This window comes from Fragaria vesca, linkage group LG2 (assembly GCF_000184155.1).
Source record: "Fragaria vesca subsp. vesca linkage group LG2, FraVesHawaii_1.0, whole genome shotgun sequence".
Lineage (NCBI taxonomy): Eukaryota > Viridiplantae > Streptophyta > Magnoliopsida > Rosales > Rosaceae > Fragaria > Fragaria vesca.
The window spans coordinates 18,676,278-18,690,380 of NC_020492.1; the positions used below are offsets into that span (position 1 = coordinate 18,676,278).

At 36.0% G+C, this 14,103-nt stretch overlaps 4 protein-coding genes across 4 annotated transcripts; all 4 read left to right on the forward strand.

The window, feature by feature from the left end:
• The first annotated feature begins 236 nt into the window (after positions 1-236).
• On the forward strand, positions 237-1,274 carry LOC101298489. Its single transcript, XM_004292642.1, has one exon. The coding sequence runs from the start codon at positions 237-239 to the stop codon at positions 1,272-1,274; it is 1,038 nt and encodes a 345-aa protein (XP_004292690.1).
• A 1,942-nt stretch (positions 1,275-3,216) lies between these two features.
• On the forward strand, positions 3,217-4,431 carry LOC101298772 (F-box/kelch-repeat protein At1g57790-like). The gene has a single exon (XM_004292643.1). The coding sequence runs from the start codon at positions 3,217-3,219 to the stop codon at positions 4,429-4,431; it is 1,215 nt and encodes a 404-aa protein (XP_004292691.1).
• Positions 4,432-4,893: 462 nt separating this feature from the next.
• LOC101300688 lies at positions 4,894-7,789 on the forward strand. Its single transcript, XM_004290802.1, has 3 exons — positions 4,894-5,154; positions 5,303-5,392; positions 7,561-7,789. Exons 1-3 carry the CDS (start codon positions 4,906-4,908, stop codon positions 7,636-7,638), a joined length of 417 nt encoding a protein of 138 aa, XP_004290850.1. The 5' UTR covers positions 4,894-4,905; the 3' UTR covers positions 7,639-7,789.
• A 2,894-nt stretch (positions 7,790-10,683) lies between these two features.
• On the forward strand, positions 10,684-14,103 carry LOC101300975 (auxin-induced protein 5NG4-like). The gene is made up of 7 exons (XM_004290803.1): positions 10,684-10,949; positions 11,063-11,125; positions 12,173-12,289; positions 12,705-12,948; positions 13,034-13,192; positions 13,300-13,451; positions 13,581-14,103. The coding sequence occupies exons 1-7, from the start codon at positions 10,762-10,764 to the stop codon at positions 13,804-13,806; spliced, it is 1,149 nt and encodes a 382-aa protein (XP_004290851.1). The 5' UTR covers positions 10,684-10,761; the 3' UTR covers positions 13,807-14,103.

The window sequence follows — 14,103 nt, forward strand, 5'->3', positions numbered from 1 at the left end:
AAAATAAATAATAATAATAATTCGAATAGGGTTTGGAATAGGATTTTCGGCCGATCAGAGCAATTAATATATATATATGTATGATTTTCTATATGATTTCTATCAGGGTTTTCTTAAAGCACGTTACAAGCAGCAATCTGGCTGCAGCTTGATCGAGCTAGGGTTAAGGATATCGAGGGATGAGAAGAACAACAATTTCCGAATGGGTTCGACCTATTCTCAGTGGCCGCCGGCCGATGACGACTTCTGAAACAGAAGAAGAAAGACCTGGAGACGAAAAAAAGTCTTGTTGGTCCGACATACCTGTTGATATCTTATGTGAAGTGGCCGATCGTGTCCCATATTGGGATCTTTTTCGTTTTGCTACTGTATGCAAGACCTGGAGACTTGCCATATACAGGGTTCATCTTCCACAACGCTCCACATTGCTTGTGCCATACTTGTTGAGCTATACCTGTATACGTGAACGTGATGAATACATCGAGTTTTATGACCTGCATGGTGAAACTTACAAATACCCAATCGATAGCGAGAGACAACTCTTCGGCGGTACCAGCAGACTCTATGCTAGAAAATTTGGTTGGTTACTTTTGAAAAAGCTTGAGCTACCCTTTGAACAATTCTATCTGTTCAATCCTTTTTGGAATCTGGTTGTACTACTGCCCCCATTAGAGTTGGAGTTGGGTTTTCAAGTTGTATTAGCAACATTCACGAGCTCTCCAATACGCGGCTGTGTTATCTTGGTCATTGCCAGAAGGTATGGATCTAATGATCACATCATAAACACATGTAAGCTCCCAAAATTCGATTGGAGTGTTCACAAAACTAGATGTCAAGGTTCTGTTGAGGGAGTTGCTTATTTAGATGGGATTTTCTATTGTGTTGTTCCAAAGATAATTGATGATTTGAATTCTTTGTCGCTGTCGATCAGTACCTTCAATATAGCACTTCAAGCTTGGGTCATGGACTATGCCTCCACAACACTTCAACACCATACCCGAAGCTCAGCCTTTTGCGTGGTTGAGTCGGATGGGAAGCTATTATTAGCAGTTCGTGATGAACCAGTATTGCTTATATACCAGTTTGATTGGTTACGTAAAGATTGGATTAGGGTTCAAAATTTGGGGAACCATGTATTGCTTTTAGATCACTCATCATCAATTGCTTGTCCGACATTGGGGAGGGACAGTAAATTTTCAAACAAGATATTTCATCTTGACTGGGGCAAGGAGCCTTTTACTTTCAGCGGCAATGGTGTCTGGAGAAGGCCCTGATTTATTTCCGGTTGAAATCATCCCAGAAACTGGCCGGATAGTACATACCGTTTGCCGGATTAATTTAGTCAATAACTCAATATGATATACTGTATGGTGTTTCTCGCTATCTCTTACTTGTTTTCTGGTCTATTTGTTACTAGTGTTACATATTTCTTAAGAAATTTTCATATCCTGCAATAAAATGGATCTCCTACCTACACCCATTTGATTATGTGCTTATGGAAGTTGCATATATATCCTGAATTCCTGATATGCATCACACCTTCAACTATTAGTTAGAACCAACTCAGGCTCCGTTTGTTATTGCGTTTTCAGGAAAAAAATCGCTTATCCGCACTTATTTGAACATGCTGCCCCATTTGGTTATTTAGATAAGACCCGCGTTTAACGAAAATTGCGGTCATCTACCGCGCATTTGAGAAGCAGCAACCTAGCTGCTTTTATATTTCTGTGTTTACGGACCTCGGAAAAAACTACGGACGTTTAATGAATATTTCGAATATACCCATAACAACCCTGTCTAATTTTCAATTTACATCACATGTCACATTCCTTCATGTGTGTTCTTCCTCTTTCTTTACACTACTCTCACCCCTCCAGAAACTACAATCGCCAGTCTTTGGCCAATGAAAGAGCGAATACCAAAATAAAGGGATGAACCCAATTTCCAAAGAAGAGTAAAAGAGGGGAAATTTTATGGTACCTACCCGTATGTGATACCTACATTTACAAATGTGACAACATATTTATAGTCAAAGTGGTAATATTGAGTCGTATTGTTTGTAATCTTATTCTAATAATTGTTATTACAAAATGTACAACCATTTTACAACTTTTTGAACAAATTGTTCTCATAGTTGTAATTTTGTTTAACTAAATGTAAATAGTGTAAATAAATTTGGTAAATTTGTTCTCAATGTTGTAATTTGATTCATAACATTGTAATTTTTGTTCAAGTACATGTAAAATAAAAATAAGATATACATTCTAGTACCATAGCTTGTCTCAGAAAAAGTTGCATTTGAACTGAAAAAAAAAATAATAATAATTTCAGAAGACCTAATCGATGGATGTGCTGGGCATGCAAAACTTGAAAAGCATATGGAATCTTACAAATTCAGACTCAAAATGAAATGGAGAGAAAACGTAATGACCCATCGCAATTTCACAAGTAGAAGTACGAGCTCGGTTATTCATGGAAGAGTGGAAGACCAAATTGAAACAAAATCCTTTTTGTAGAAAAGATTTCCATTCGCTAATAAGACCGGACACAAGTTTCCCAATTGCCGAAATAGTTCAGCAGCTCAGCACCTCATGAAAGCTTAATCATATATATGAGCTCGAGATAATAAGCTTTGTTGTATTACGCATTTTTAGCTGATGAAGAACTAACGTTCAGAACTTCAGATATCAATTGAGAAAAGTTTTCAATATCATGTCCAATTTTGTCATATCGGTGTAAAAGCTCTTTAATATTTCTTTTCACCAAACACCTTTAATTTACGTTATTTTTTATAATTATTATATTTGTGAAATCATGATTTACCAAACACTAAAGTGACTAAACTGATTAATCTCACAACTGATTATAATTATCGTTAATTTATTTTACAGCTGATTATTCTCACTTCAATGTCGAACTGCGCCTAAGATAAACTTCACTAGTTTGCGCATGCCACATTTTGATTATATAATTATAAACCAAGATGCTATCGGGAACCATTATAAGTGCTGATTATACTCTCCAAACCCCAACCGAATGTGGAATTCCGCAAGAACCCTGTCTTTACTCTTTAATATAAAGCCCTAATATAAATAGACATGACGAGGGATCACATCCATGATTTCTATCTATTCGTAAACCACGTTGCTAGCAACAATTTGGCTGCGGCTTGAGCTAGCTAGGGTTTCCAAAGAACGATATCAAGAAATGACAACGATGATTTCTGAATGGGTTCGATCTGGTGTGGGAAAATCTCAAGCTCTACTAGTGAAGCTGTTATTGCTCGCTCCCAATTTCTCCTCTCGCCTCCAGCCGAGGACGACATCTCAAGAAGAAGAAGAAGAAGAATGGCGATGTTTCAATGGTAGTAATAATAATAACTCGATGCATATTGCAGAGAATAAACATTCTAGTTGGTCCGACCTTCCGCTCGATATCTTATGTGAAGTGGCCAATCGTCTCCTATACTGGGATCTTGTTCGTTCTGCTGCCGTATGCAAGACCTGGTGGCGTGTCATATATGGGGCTCATCTTCCACAACGCTCCACATTGCTTGTGCCCTACCTGATGAGCTATACCTGTAATCGTGATGGTAAACACATAGAGTTTTTGGACATGCAGGGAGAAACTTACAAATATACAGTCAAGCACGAACTCTTGGTCGACGGAACCAATCCAGGACCCTATGCGTCAAAGTATGGTTGGTTGCTTCTGAATAGATATGGGTTGAACAAAGAACAGTTCTATCTATACAATCCCTTCTGCAATGAGGTTATACAACTACCCGAGTTGGATTTGGAGCCGGGATTTTATGTAGAGATTGCAACATTCACAGCCCCTTCGACTTCTCCCAACTGTGTTATCTTTGTCCTCTGCAGAAAGTATCAGAGTAGAAGTCAAAACTGCATCATAAGCACTTATAAGCTCGGAAATAGAAGATGGAGTAATTATAAAACTACATGTCAGGGTTCTGTCGAGGGAGTTACTTACGTAGATGGAATTTTCTATTGTATTTTTCCAGAGAAAAATCACTTAGATGGTTCGTCGTCGGTGTTTATCAGTACCTTCGATATAGCAGTTCAAAAATGGGTCATGGACTATACATCCATAAAAATAGAAGACCATAATGAAAGCAGAACCTTTTACTTGGTTGAGTCGATAAATGGGAAGCTATTACTGGCAGTGTCTGACCTAGCTCATGATGTTAGAAGCCACTGCTGGTTTCTATACCAATTTGATTGGTTACGAAAAGATTGGACTATGGTTCGAAGTTTGGGGCACCAAGTATTGCTTCTAAGTAGCTCATCGTCTATTTCTAGTCCCACATTGGGGAAGGATAATAAATTATCAGACATGATATTTCATCTTAACTGGGGAAATGAGCCTTTTACTTGGAGCAGCGACGGCGTTTGGAGAAAAGCTCTACTTTAATTACAGTTGAAATTGTCTCCAAAACAAGCCGGATAGTGGTCGATTGAACAAACTGATCGATATCTCTTGTTTCTTGTTATCTCTAATCTATTACTTCTCTTATGGTCGACTTTGTGATCTGTTAAATATTAATTATACATTTGATACTTATTTTCTTAGAAATTTTCATATCCTACGTATACTTATTTGATTCTGTGCTTATGGAAGTTGCAAATCATATAACACATTTTTGGAGAAAGAATGTTCTTCTTGATAATTAAACTATCAACTAGTCAACTTCTCTAAACAGAAGAAAGTTGTTATTTCAGTATTTCTTGCTTCCCGAAACAATCACCAACGGCTCATACAACCGTGGGCTAATTAAACTGGACATGTCCAGTCTCCAGATGGGTCCGACCCGGCCCGCTAAAGCAGTGCCTTTCCCTGTAAAATGAGCCTTCTGCCGCATTTTGCAGCGGTTTCAGAAGCATCACCATGGCCATTGCAGCAGCTACAATAGCTCTGGCCAGACCAACCTCGACGGCTTTGCTAACAACAACACACAGGGCCAACTGGGTCTTCACTCCTTTTGCTCTGTCTCATTCTTCTTCTTCTTCAAAATCTTCAAGAGCTCTCATCCTCTACTCCAAGCCCGGCTGCTGTTTATGCGATGGCCTCAAAGAGAAGCTTCAGGCCGCTTTATTGCTTTCCGGACCTGATTCCATTCACGACGTTGATTTACAGGTAACCCATCTCTTAGTCTCTTACTGTAACCTCATTGAAGTTGAAACTCAAAGCTTCAATTTTTTTTTCTCAATTTCAAGCTTCAAGCTTCAAACTTTGAGCTTTGTCTATGTTTTTAGTGAAGTTTGCTGTGTTGGGTTTTGTTCAGATAAGGGATATTACAGCCAACCCTGAGTGGGAGAAAGCGTACCAGTATGAGATACCTGTTTTGGCTAGAGTGCTATCTGATGGCACTGAGGTTAGTTTCAACTTCAGTTTATGTAATATGTTGGTTTTCACTTTTCACATTTGGGAAAGTTTTGAGTTTGATTAATTTACAGCTCTAGTGTTAGTTTGGACTGATTTGTTAGCTTTATGATTACACTTGTGATCAGTCTTTCATTATGAAGTTCATGACTTCATATGTCATTTTGGGACTCTTGTTAGTATTGTAAGTGTTAGGTTCAGATAAGAGGGTTATATAGGGTGTCAATGCAGTGGCGAATACAAATGCAATTGAACGAATAGCCATTCTTGTGTTGTGTTCTTGTCATCCATGACAGCCTTTGGTTATGTGATAGAACTAGTATTCCTGGAGTAACCATCTGATTATTTGAGACAAGGCCATGATGATGCTCCTGTTTTTAACCAAGAAATTGCAACCTCAAAACTTAAGATCAAGTTTTCACCAACAATAGTTTATAGGACATCCCATAGTCCTATTTTAGTAAGGGTGATGCCTCACCGAGGGATGCAAATTGGGCTACGTATCCTGCCAAAGCCTTATTTGGACCCTGGTTGGAATCTTACAACATTGTGCTGAGTTTGATTTGAATAATCTCTGCTAAAATTCATTTGGGCTGGACTGGGAGGTGGAGTACCTGTGCGCAAACCTGTTCAATGACCAAACATGTGGTCTAGTTCCAAAACCCACATTTTCATGCATAAAACTGCTTTCATATATTTGTGAATCTTATTGAGCAATGATTGTATGCATTTCTTTTGGTTATTTAGCTTTTTCTTGATCCTTGTTCATTTTATATTTATTTCTCATACATTTAAAAAATTTCAAGCTAGAAATAAACATAAAATCTCTTGCAATAATTGATATTGATACGTTTTGTTGGATTGATCATATGGTTCATATCCTTTATGTTAAATTTTTCTCTGTCAGCATTGTCCAATTTGATATCCTTTTTGTTAAAGTGAGTAGCTGGGTTGAATCTTTAAAGAAGAATCTATTTTATTGGTGGGCTCTATAGTGCAATCAATTTAGAGACAACAAAGAAGCCATTATTGCAATGATGCTAGTCTCTGGATTGTTGGCATTGAATGGTTGTGATTTGATCAATCATAATAAAATAGGTCTTTTGTATCCTAGGACTTACAAAGATTTGGAAATCACAGTAAAGACTAGATACCATTAAATCATACTGTAAACTTACTAGGTGAACAATGTCCAACATAAATCAATCGTGTCACAACTTGTGATTGTGAACACTAAGGTGGTTTTAATAGTTGATGCAAATGCTTGAGTGAGTTTGTGTTGATGTTTAGCTGTGTGTAGTGGGTAAATGTAAACGCTACTTACGTTTTTTTCGGTGGTACATGTATACAATTTACTAGATTGATTGTCATTTGAGTTCAATTAAAATAATAATTATTAGATGCTGAAACCAGTTATCCATTGTTGGGTGATCGGAATAATACTTGAATAATGTATATGTTCCATTACCCTCTAATATTTGGCTTACGTTTGAATCAATGCGTTTATGCGTGTACCTTTCCAACTTAGTTATGGTTGGAGGCCCCTTACTATGTATTACCTTTTCTAATTAATTCGAATGGAATCCTTTTCGAATTCCATGCTTCTACATTATTTTGTTTTTGCTTTTCTCCTGCTGCTGTGACCTATCTTCTGTGGACATAATATTCTTACTCCTGAGTGCCTGCTGATGGATGTAGATCCTCTTTGCATATCTAATGTTGTTCAGTTAATTATTTCTTTTATGATATCCATGATTAATTTTCCCAGTCATACATCTCTGATTGAGTTTACTTTTTTTGCTGTGCATGATTGCAAGAATATGGATTTTTATTGCCGGTCTTTTTTTTTTCTTTTTTTTTTAATTCTGCCAAGTATCAAGAAGACATTTCTCATTAGATGATGGAATTATAGCTCCATGCTCAAATGAGCAGCCAACTTGAAGCATTCAAGTTTTCTGATCCTTTTTGTTCTCTTTAACAAGAATGGAGTTGTTTGTAGATTTTAGATAGTATAATACTTGCACTCTTTCCTGATCCTGTAGTTTTATGAGCATGTTATAAAACATTTTTTTAGCAGAGGCCGAAAGAATTTATATTTTTTTTGTTTTCACGGGTCACATTTATAGTTTCATCTAATGCAAATATCAATGTCTGGTCCAGGAGACTCTACCTAGATTATCTCCTCGTCTTGGAGTGGAAATGGTTCAGAAGAAAATAGCTGCAGCCTTGAAACACTAGTGGGTTCTGGATTCCCTTGTAATCAAAGTTAAGTATTCTTCTCAGTAATGTAGGTCTTGAATTGTAAGGAATATTATTTTGGAATATTCAACTCAACCTTGTAGTCAATATTTGAATTAAAAGGTCGACAAACTGTTTTGATTTGTTTTCCAATGCCTTTTGTTTTCTTTCCATTGAAAGGAGTTCTTCAATGAATCTGGTTGAACTCCCATCTCTTCTTGCAAGACAAACACTCTTCCTATACAGATTCCAAAAGTCCCTAACCTTTGTTGAAAAAGACAGCTCTGTAGTTATGGTGCTATTGTTGCTGTGATAATGCATACCAATTACAGGTCTTCCTTGCATGCCACATTTTGCATATAGCATTAAAGAAAACAGCTACTCTTTCAAAACAATTATCTCACTTTGAACTGCCACTTCTAAGCATTATTGAAAGACTACAACATATAAAGTTTTCTCCACTAGTCTCTCCTCTTGTTAGCTTTGTTGTAAGAAGACAGATTTTCCACCCTTCTTTTTCCTTGATATTTCCCGTCTGTATAATATGCATCTTTTTCTACAACATTATAAGGATCATTTTGTCATCATCTTCAATCAGCTATCAATTTAAAGTTCATTCTTTTTCAATGGATAATTAAATTAGAATTGCTGTACATACCACTTCAATAATTTGACATAGAAAACTTGCCAAGAAATTTTTTGTATTAAAAAGTTGTGGAATATTTTTTGAAAAAAAGTTGTTGCTCAAGCTGTGGCAATTCTTTACCCTCTAAAGCTTCATTACTTATTCTTCTTTTGCATGCATGCATATTCATAGTTTGAAAATTTTGTATATTGCTGTAACTGATATACAGAAATCAAACAGATTTAATTGCACGTTCAACCAAATGAGAGTTTCTACTATGAATATTAATCAATGTTGCATATACAATTGGCTAGTGTCCAGCTGGGCTGGCTGTACAACAAGAGCATTATGTTTATTTCAAAGGCAGAACTAAAGGAAACAATCATTGATTTCATTGCATACTAGTTGCTGATTGATCACCTCTACTTTGCCATCAGCACCTCAAAAAGATCAGAAAAGGGGGATTGATTACACGCAAAGGTACTCTTTCTTCTGCATTATGCAGGCCAGGATGGTTGCATGGTTTAAGTTATGAATCACTTCACCTTCAAAACCAAAAGTGAAGGAAGATGATATATCTTTGACCAAGTACTTTTCCACGAACACAGCAATGGTGCTTCCTTTTATCTCCTACTTTTTCCTGAAGTTGATTTGTTGATCTCAATAATTCACAAGGTGATTAGCTATAGCCAGAGGGATATCTGAATCTATAGGATGCAGTCTAAGATTCATATATCCCTTTCTCCGTCTTTAAACATGACTGTACTTTGCTCTCTTTTAGTTTTTGCACGCTATTCTGACTATTCTGATATGAAACCTGCCAAAACTTTTGATAGATGTATCCATCCTGCCTTTTGTAAAGATTATGCAGCATTAGTCGGAGTGAATCCATCCGAAATTTAGTGCATGTACTTGAGTTGTTTCATTCGTAAAAAATGTTTAAAAGTTGGAGATGAAGTATAAGCTTAGTTCCAACTGATGTTGGCTATGGTCATTAGTCCAGAAAGTATGCTCACTAGAATATACTTATCGTACAAGGCAATGTTGAGGACACCTGTATTTGCAAATATTATTGACCTTGCGTTTCTATGAAGTAATGAGGGAGTGCTGCTGTATCGGAACTCCCATTTTGATAACAAGGCAGATTCCCCATAAAATGTTCCCTTCCTTTCCATTTTGGGCAAATCATGCCCTCATCATCAACAAATATAGTGGAGTTTTCTCTGATTGTTGATATAAATTCACTAGTTTTGTGTAATGATAGAAAAACTGGTTCTTTTGTTATAAGGATTTCGAGCCTCAGATAAGTATGTAGAATCATAATAATATATCCAAATAATGCTACTCCTAAAAAGCTTAATTGGTTAATGAAAGAGCATGCATTATAGAGCTGTCCTAATCATGCTTGCTGAATGGGAAGCAACTACATATTTCCACAGGAAAAAATTATATATGTGGAGCTAGCCATCACTTTTTATCAGAACCATAAGTTGGAAAAAAAAAATATATATATAAAATTAATTTAAGCTCAAGATTGTTATCCAAATCATACTTGTTTAAACAACATACGTAGACGTGTACTCAGTTGGTCAGTTTCATACTTATGTTATCTAGCTTGATCCATTTTAGCAAAACCGAGTCATGGGAAATTGACTACCATATGGTGTCGTGCTATGTAATGAGAATTGCAGCCACATGATTTTAGTTTCCTTTCCCTTTTCATTATAAAAACTAAAGCAAAACAAGCGATTAATATAAGACAGCGTCAGATCTTACAAAACGATCGAGGGAGGTGGGATTGAAGAAACATATGCTAGTGCTACGTGCTCATCAAATTTACTATCTTTCAATTTACTAATCATTTGTATTCAAGTGATTAACAATAAAAATGTCTCTCTTTTTTTACCAGATGATTCATAATTTCATATGTAAGGAGAATTTTGTACCCAATCCCATCAAGTAGAAGCTTCCTGAATATCGTTCTGAATCGAGTCGTCAAAACATATGAATCGAAACTCCTATATTTGCTATTGCATGTTGAACGATTGAACCAATCAACAAGAGTACATGAATCAACAACAAATATATATGGTCTGTTTAGGCTGCAGTTCTTGCTTGAGCAATGAGCAAGAAATATTCCAGCTGATGTTGTTTCTCATTGCGACATTAATGGAACTACACAAGAAAAAAAGATTACCTAAAAGCAAGAACATCAGCTACGTGTACGAATATACGTACGTTTGCTGAATGACCAAAGCAAGCACAAGCTAATATTTTTTTGTTTTCTTTTCTGGAATCTCTATTTAAAGAAGATAAGACCCTTTTATGTTGAAGTGGATTTTATCATCATACTGAATCGATCTGTAGCTAGCTTTCTTTGATCCCTATATATAAGAGAGGCTCCTCTCAATCAGTTTCATCCCCAAACAGTACTAGCTAGCTAGCACTTCCAGAATTTCTGATCGACTTCACAATTTATACTCTGAGAGACACAGAAAATGTCGACTAGCATGTGGAAGAAGGCAAAACCGTATTTGCTGACTATTGGTTTGCAATTTGGAAGTGCAGGGATGTACATCATAAGCACTGTGACTCTCAACCATGGCATGAATCGATACGTTCTCATTGTGTATCGCAATGCTATTGCAGCTCTTGTTCTCCTTCCTTTTGCTTTGGTTCTTGAAAGGTCGGTAATACTCTAAAAATAACATAAACGATTGCTTTTTTATATTCATTTTATGTTTTTATTTTGTTCTGATAGTCATATTTCTATTTGCTTTTTCTTTTTCTTTTTTACAGGAAAACAAGGCCCAAAATGACGCTTTCAATCTTTTTTCACATAATGGTGCTGGGATTTCTAGAGTAAACATCTATCACTAGCTCGATGCAAAATCTACTGATCACTTATATTCTGATATATAAAAATGGAACTCTTAAGAGCATCTTTAGCAATTCTAGCCATTTTTTTAGTTAAATTTTAGTCAAATTAACTAAAATGTTATTTTGGCTAGCCACTTTAGAAATGTATTTACATCAATGCTTTCTATTTTAGCTAGTATTACACAACCATTATTCTTCAAATAAATATTAAATAGTTTAAATATATTTATATATCACGTAAAATATTTTACAATGAATGTATTAAATTATAGCTAGCCTCATCTGAGTCATCTCACTCTCTATATTTAGCTAGCGAGATAGCTTAAAGTCATAAGAGCAACTTTAACAGACTCTATATTTTAGCTTTTAGCTATTTTAGAGAGCATGTTTAGCTTTTTTGGATGTTTTAGGAGCTCCAGCAGACCAGCCAAACTCAAGCTATTATAATTTTTAGCTCTCGCTAGCTATATTTAGCTAGCGAGATAACTCAAATGAGGCTAGCTATAATTTATTACATTCCTTGTAAGATATTTTATGTGATATATAAATATATTTAAACTATTTAATTTTTATTTGAAGAATAATGTTGATGTAATGCTAGCTAAAATAGAGAGCATTGATACAACAACATTTCTAAAGTAGCTAGCTAAAATGACATTTTAGCTAATTTGACTAAAATTTAACTTAAAAATAGATAGCATTGTTAAAGATGCTCTAATAGCTACATTTTGGCTAGTCTGCTGGAGCTCCGAAAATATAAAAAAAAACTAAACATGCTCTCTAAAATAACTAAAAGCTAAAATAGAGAGTCTGTTAAAGTTATTTTAAGATATAGTACATATAACCAGTAAATACCTATGGTAGAATAGTTTTACCTGTGTAAATTGTGATTTCATGACAGCAAGGTGTAAACATAATTAGGAGATTGAAGGACAGTAGAAGCATACAGTTAACTAATTAATTGTGATTAGAAAAATGGCCTAATTAACCAGACCATTCTCAAAACATTTTACTTAATTACGTGTGCAGGCCGGTCCTTGATCAGGGCTTTGCTTACTTGGGAATGAATTATACTTCAGCATCATTCACTTCTGCCATCATGAATGCCGTTCCCTCTGTTACCTTTGTAATTTCCGTCATTTTCCGGTAAGAATTTATCTTTATAAGTTATAACTAACACAACAAAAACGCCAAGTACCACAAGTTCCAGTAGTTTTACTTCTACACGTCCGAAATTGAAAGAGCTAGCTAATTGGAGTATACTATACTTTGCTTTCGATGATCTGCATTAATAAAAGAAAGTGAAAATGACTTCATCATCTAATGGTCAGATGACATCAGTTAATTCCAATTCGCAGATACTAATTCTATATTATGCCAAAGTAGTGTGTTTGCTGTTTGGCAAGCAGTAGCATATATGCCCCATAATAGTATTAGAAAATTGAAGATGAGGTTCTACTTTCTAATTATAGTGAAAACCACGTAATACTTATCTCTTATTAGCATTGCATGAGCTAATCAATCTTCTTAATTAATTTTTACACCTTCTGATTAATTACAGGATAGAGCAAGTAAACATTAAGGAGGTCCGGAGTCAAGCAAAGGTGATAGGAACCCTAGTAAGCTTTGGGGGAGCTTTGTTGATGGCAACGTACAAAGGCCCTGCCATTAACATAGTAGGCTCACATGATAACAGCAGCCACCATGAAAGTAGCAGCAGCAACACTTCGGGCTCACACTGGGCAATGGGGACGCTCTTCATCCTCATAGGCTGTGTGGCTTGGTCCTGTTTCTACGTGTTACAAGTAAGCAAACTCGTCGTCATTAAAAACTCTAAGTCAGGATGTGAGCAACCAACTGTTTTATACTAACCTAGTGATATCTATGCAGTCTGTAACAGTGAAGAAATACCCGGCAAACATATCTCTGTCCTGCTGGATATGCACCATGGGCGCCATGCAAGGTGCAGCAGTAGCTTTTGTTGCAGAGCGCCGTCCTAGTGCATGGGCTGTTGGCATGGATACAAGGCTCCTAGCACCTCTTTATACGGTTAGTAACAATTAAGTACATTATACAAGAAGATAGAATCTTAATAAAACGAAGTTTTAATTAGAACCCTAAAACTTTCATTCTAAGTTGTATTTTCAATGATGCAGGGAATAGTTAGTTCTGGAATTACATACTACGTGCAGGGATTGGTAATGAAAACGAGAGGACCAGTGTTTGTGACAGCTTTTAACCCTCTTTGCATGATCCTTGTCGCAATTCTGGCTTCGTTCATTCTAGCTGAGAAACTGCACCTGGGCAGGTAAAAAAACACATAATTAACTATATGCATCATATTTTACTCCTCATCAAATTAACTTAATTTTACCCTTTCTGCATGAAATACTATATTCTTTTGCTCACTAATTAATTTATTTTGATTCATATTCAGTATCATTGGAGGGGTTATAATCGCCATCGGCCTTTATGCTGTGGTTTGGGGAAAAAGCAAGGACTACGGTACTAGCCCAAGCAGTGATCCCTCTGACCTCAAGGATGAGGATGAAGTTCACAAATTACCAGTTACTACAACCAACGGGACTAAAATGTCCATTATTGGTGACAAAGATAGCAGCAACAAGCCAACAGAGATGCAATATATGACGGTCCAAAAATAAAGCTTCCATTGACGAACCCTAGCTAGCTTTTCTTTCAGGACAACTCTACTAACAAGTGGTGACATGAACTGTTATCAATCAACAAGCCAGAATAAGAATATGTGCCATGATCTTCTTTATTTCTCAATTAATTCTGCATGTTTAGAGCGCTATCCCTGCACAATGTTATGAACTCGTGTTATCTTTTTCCTTTTTGTCTGTACAAAATTATAGTTATAAAATTATTATTGTATGTATCAAATTTCGTAATCATATTACTGCCAATTGCTTATCTCTAAGTTAAGCGTTTGCTTGCAT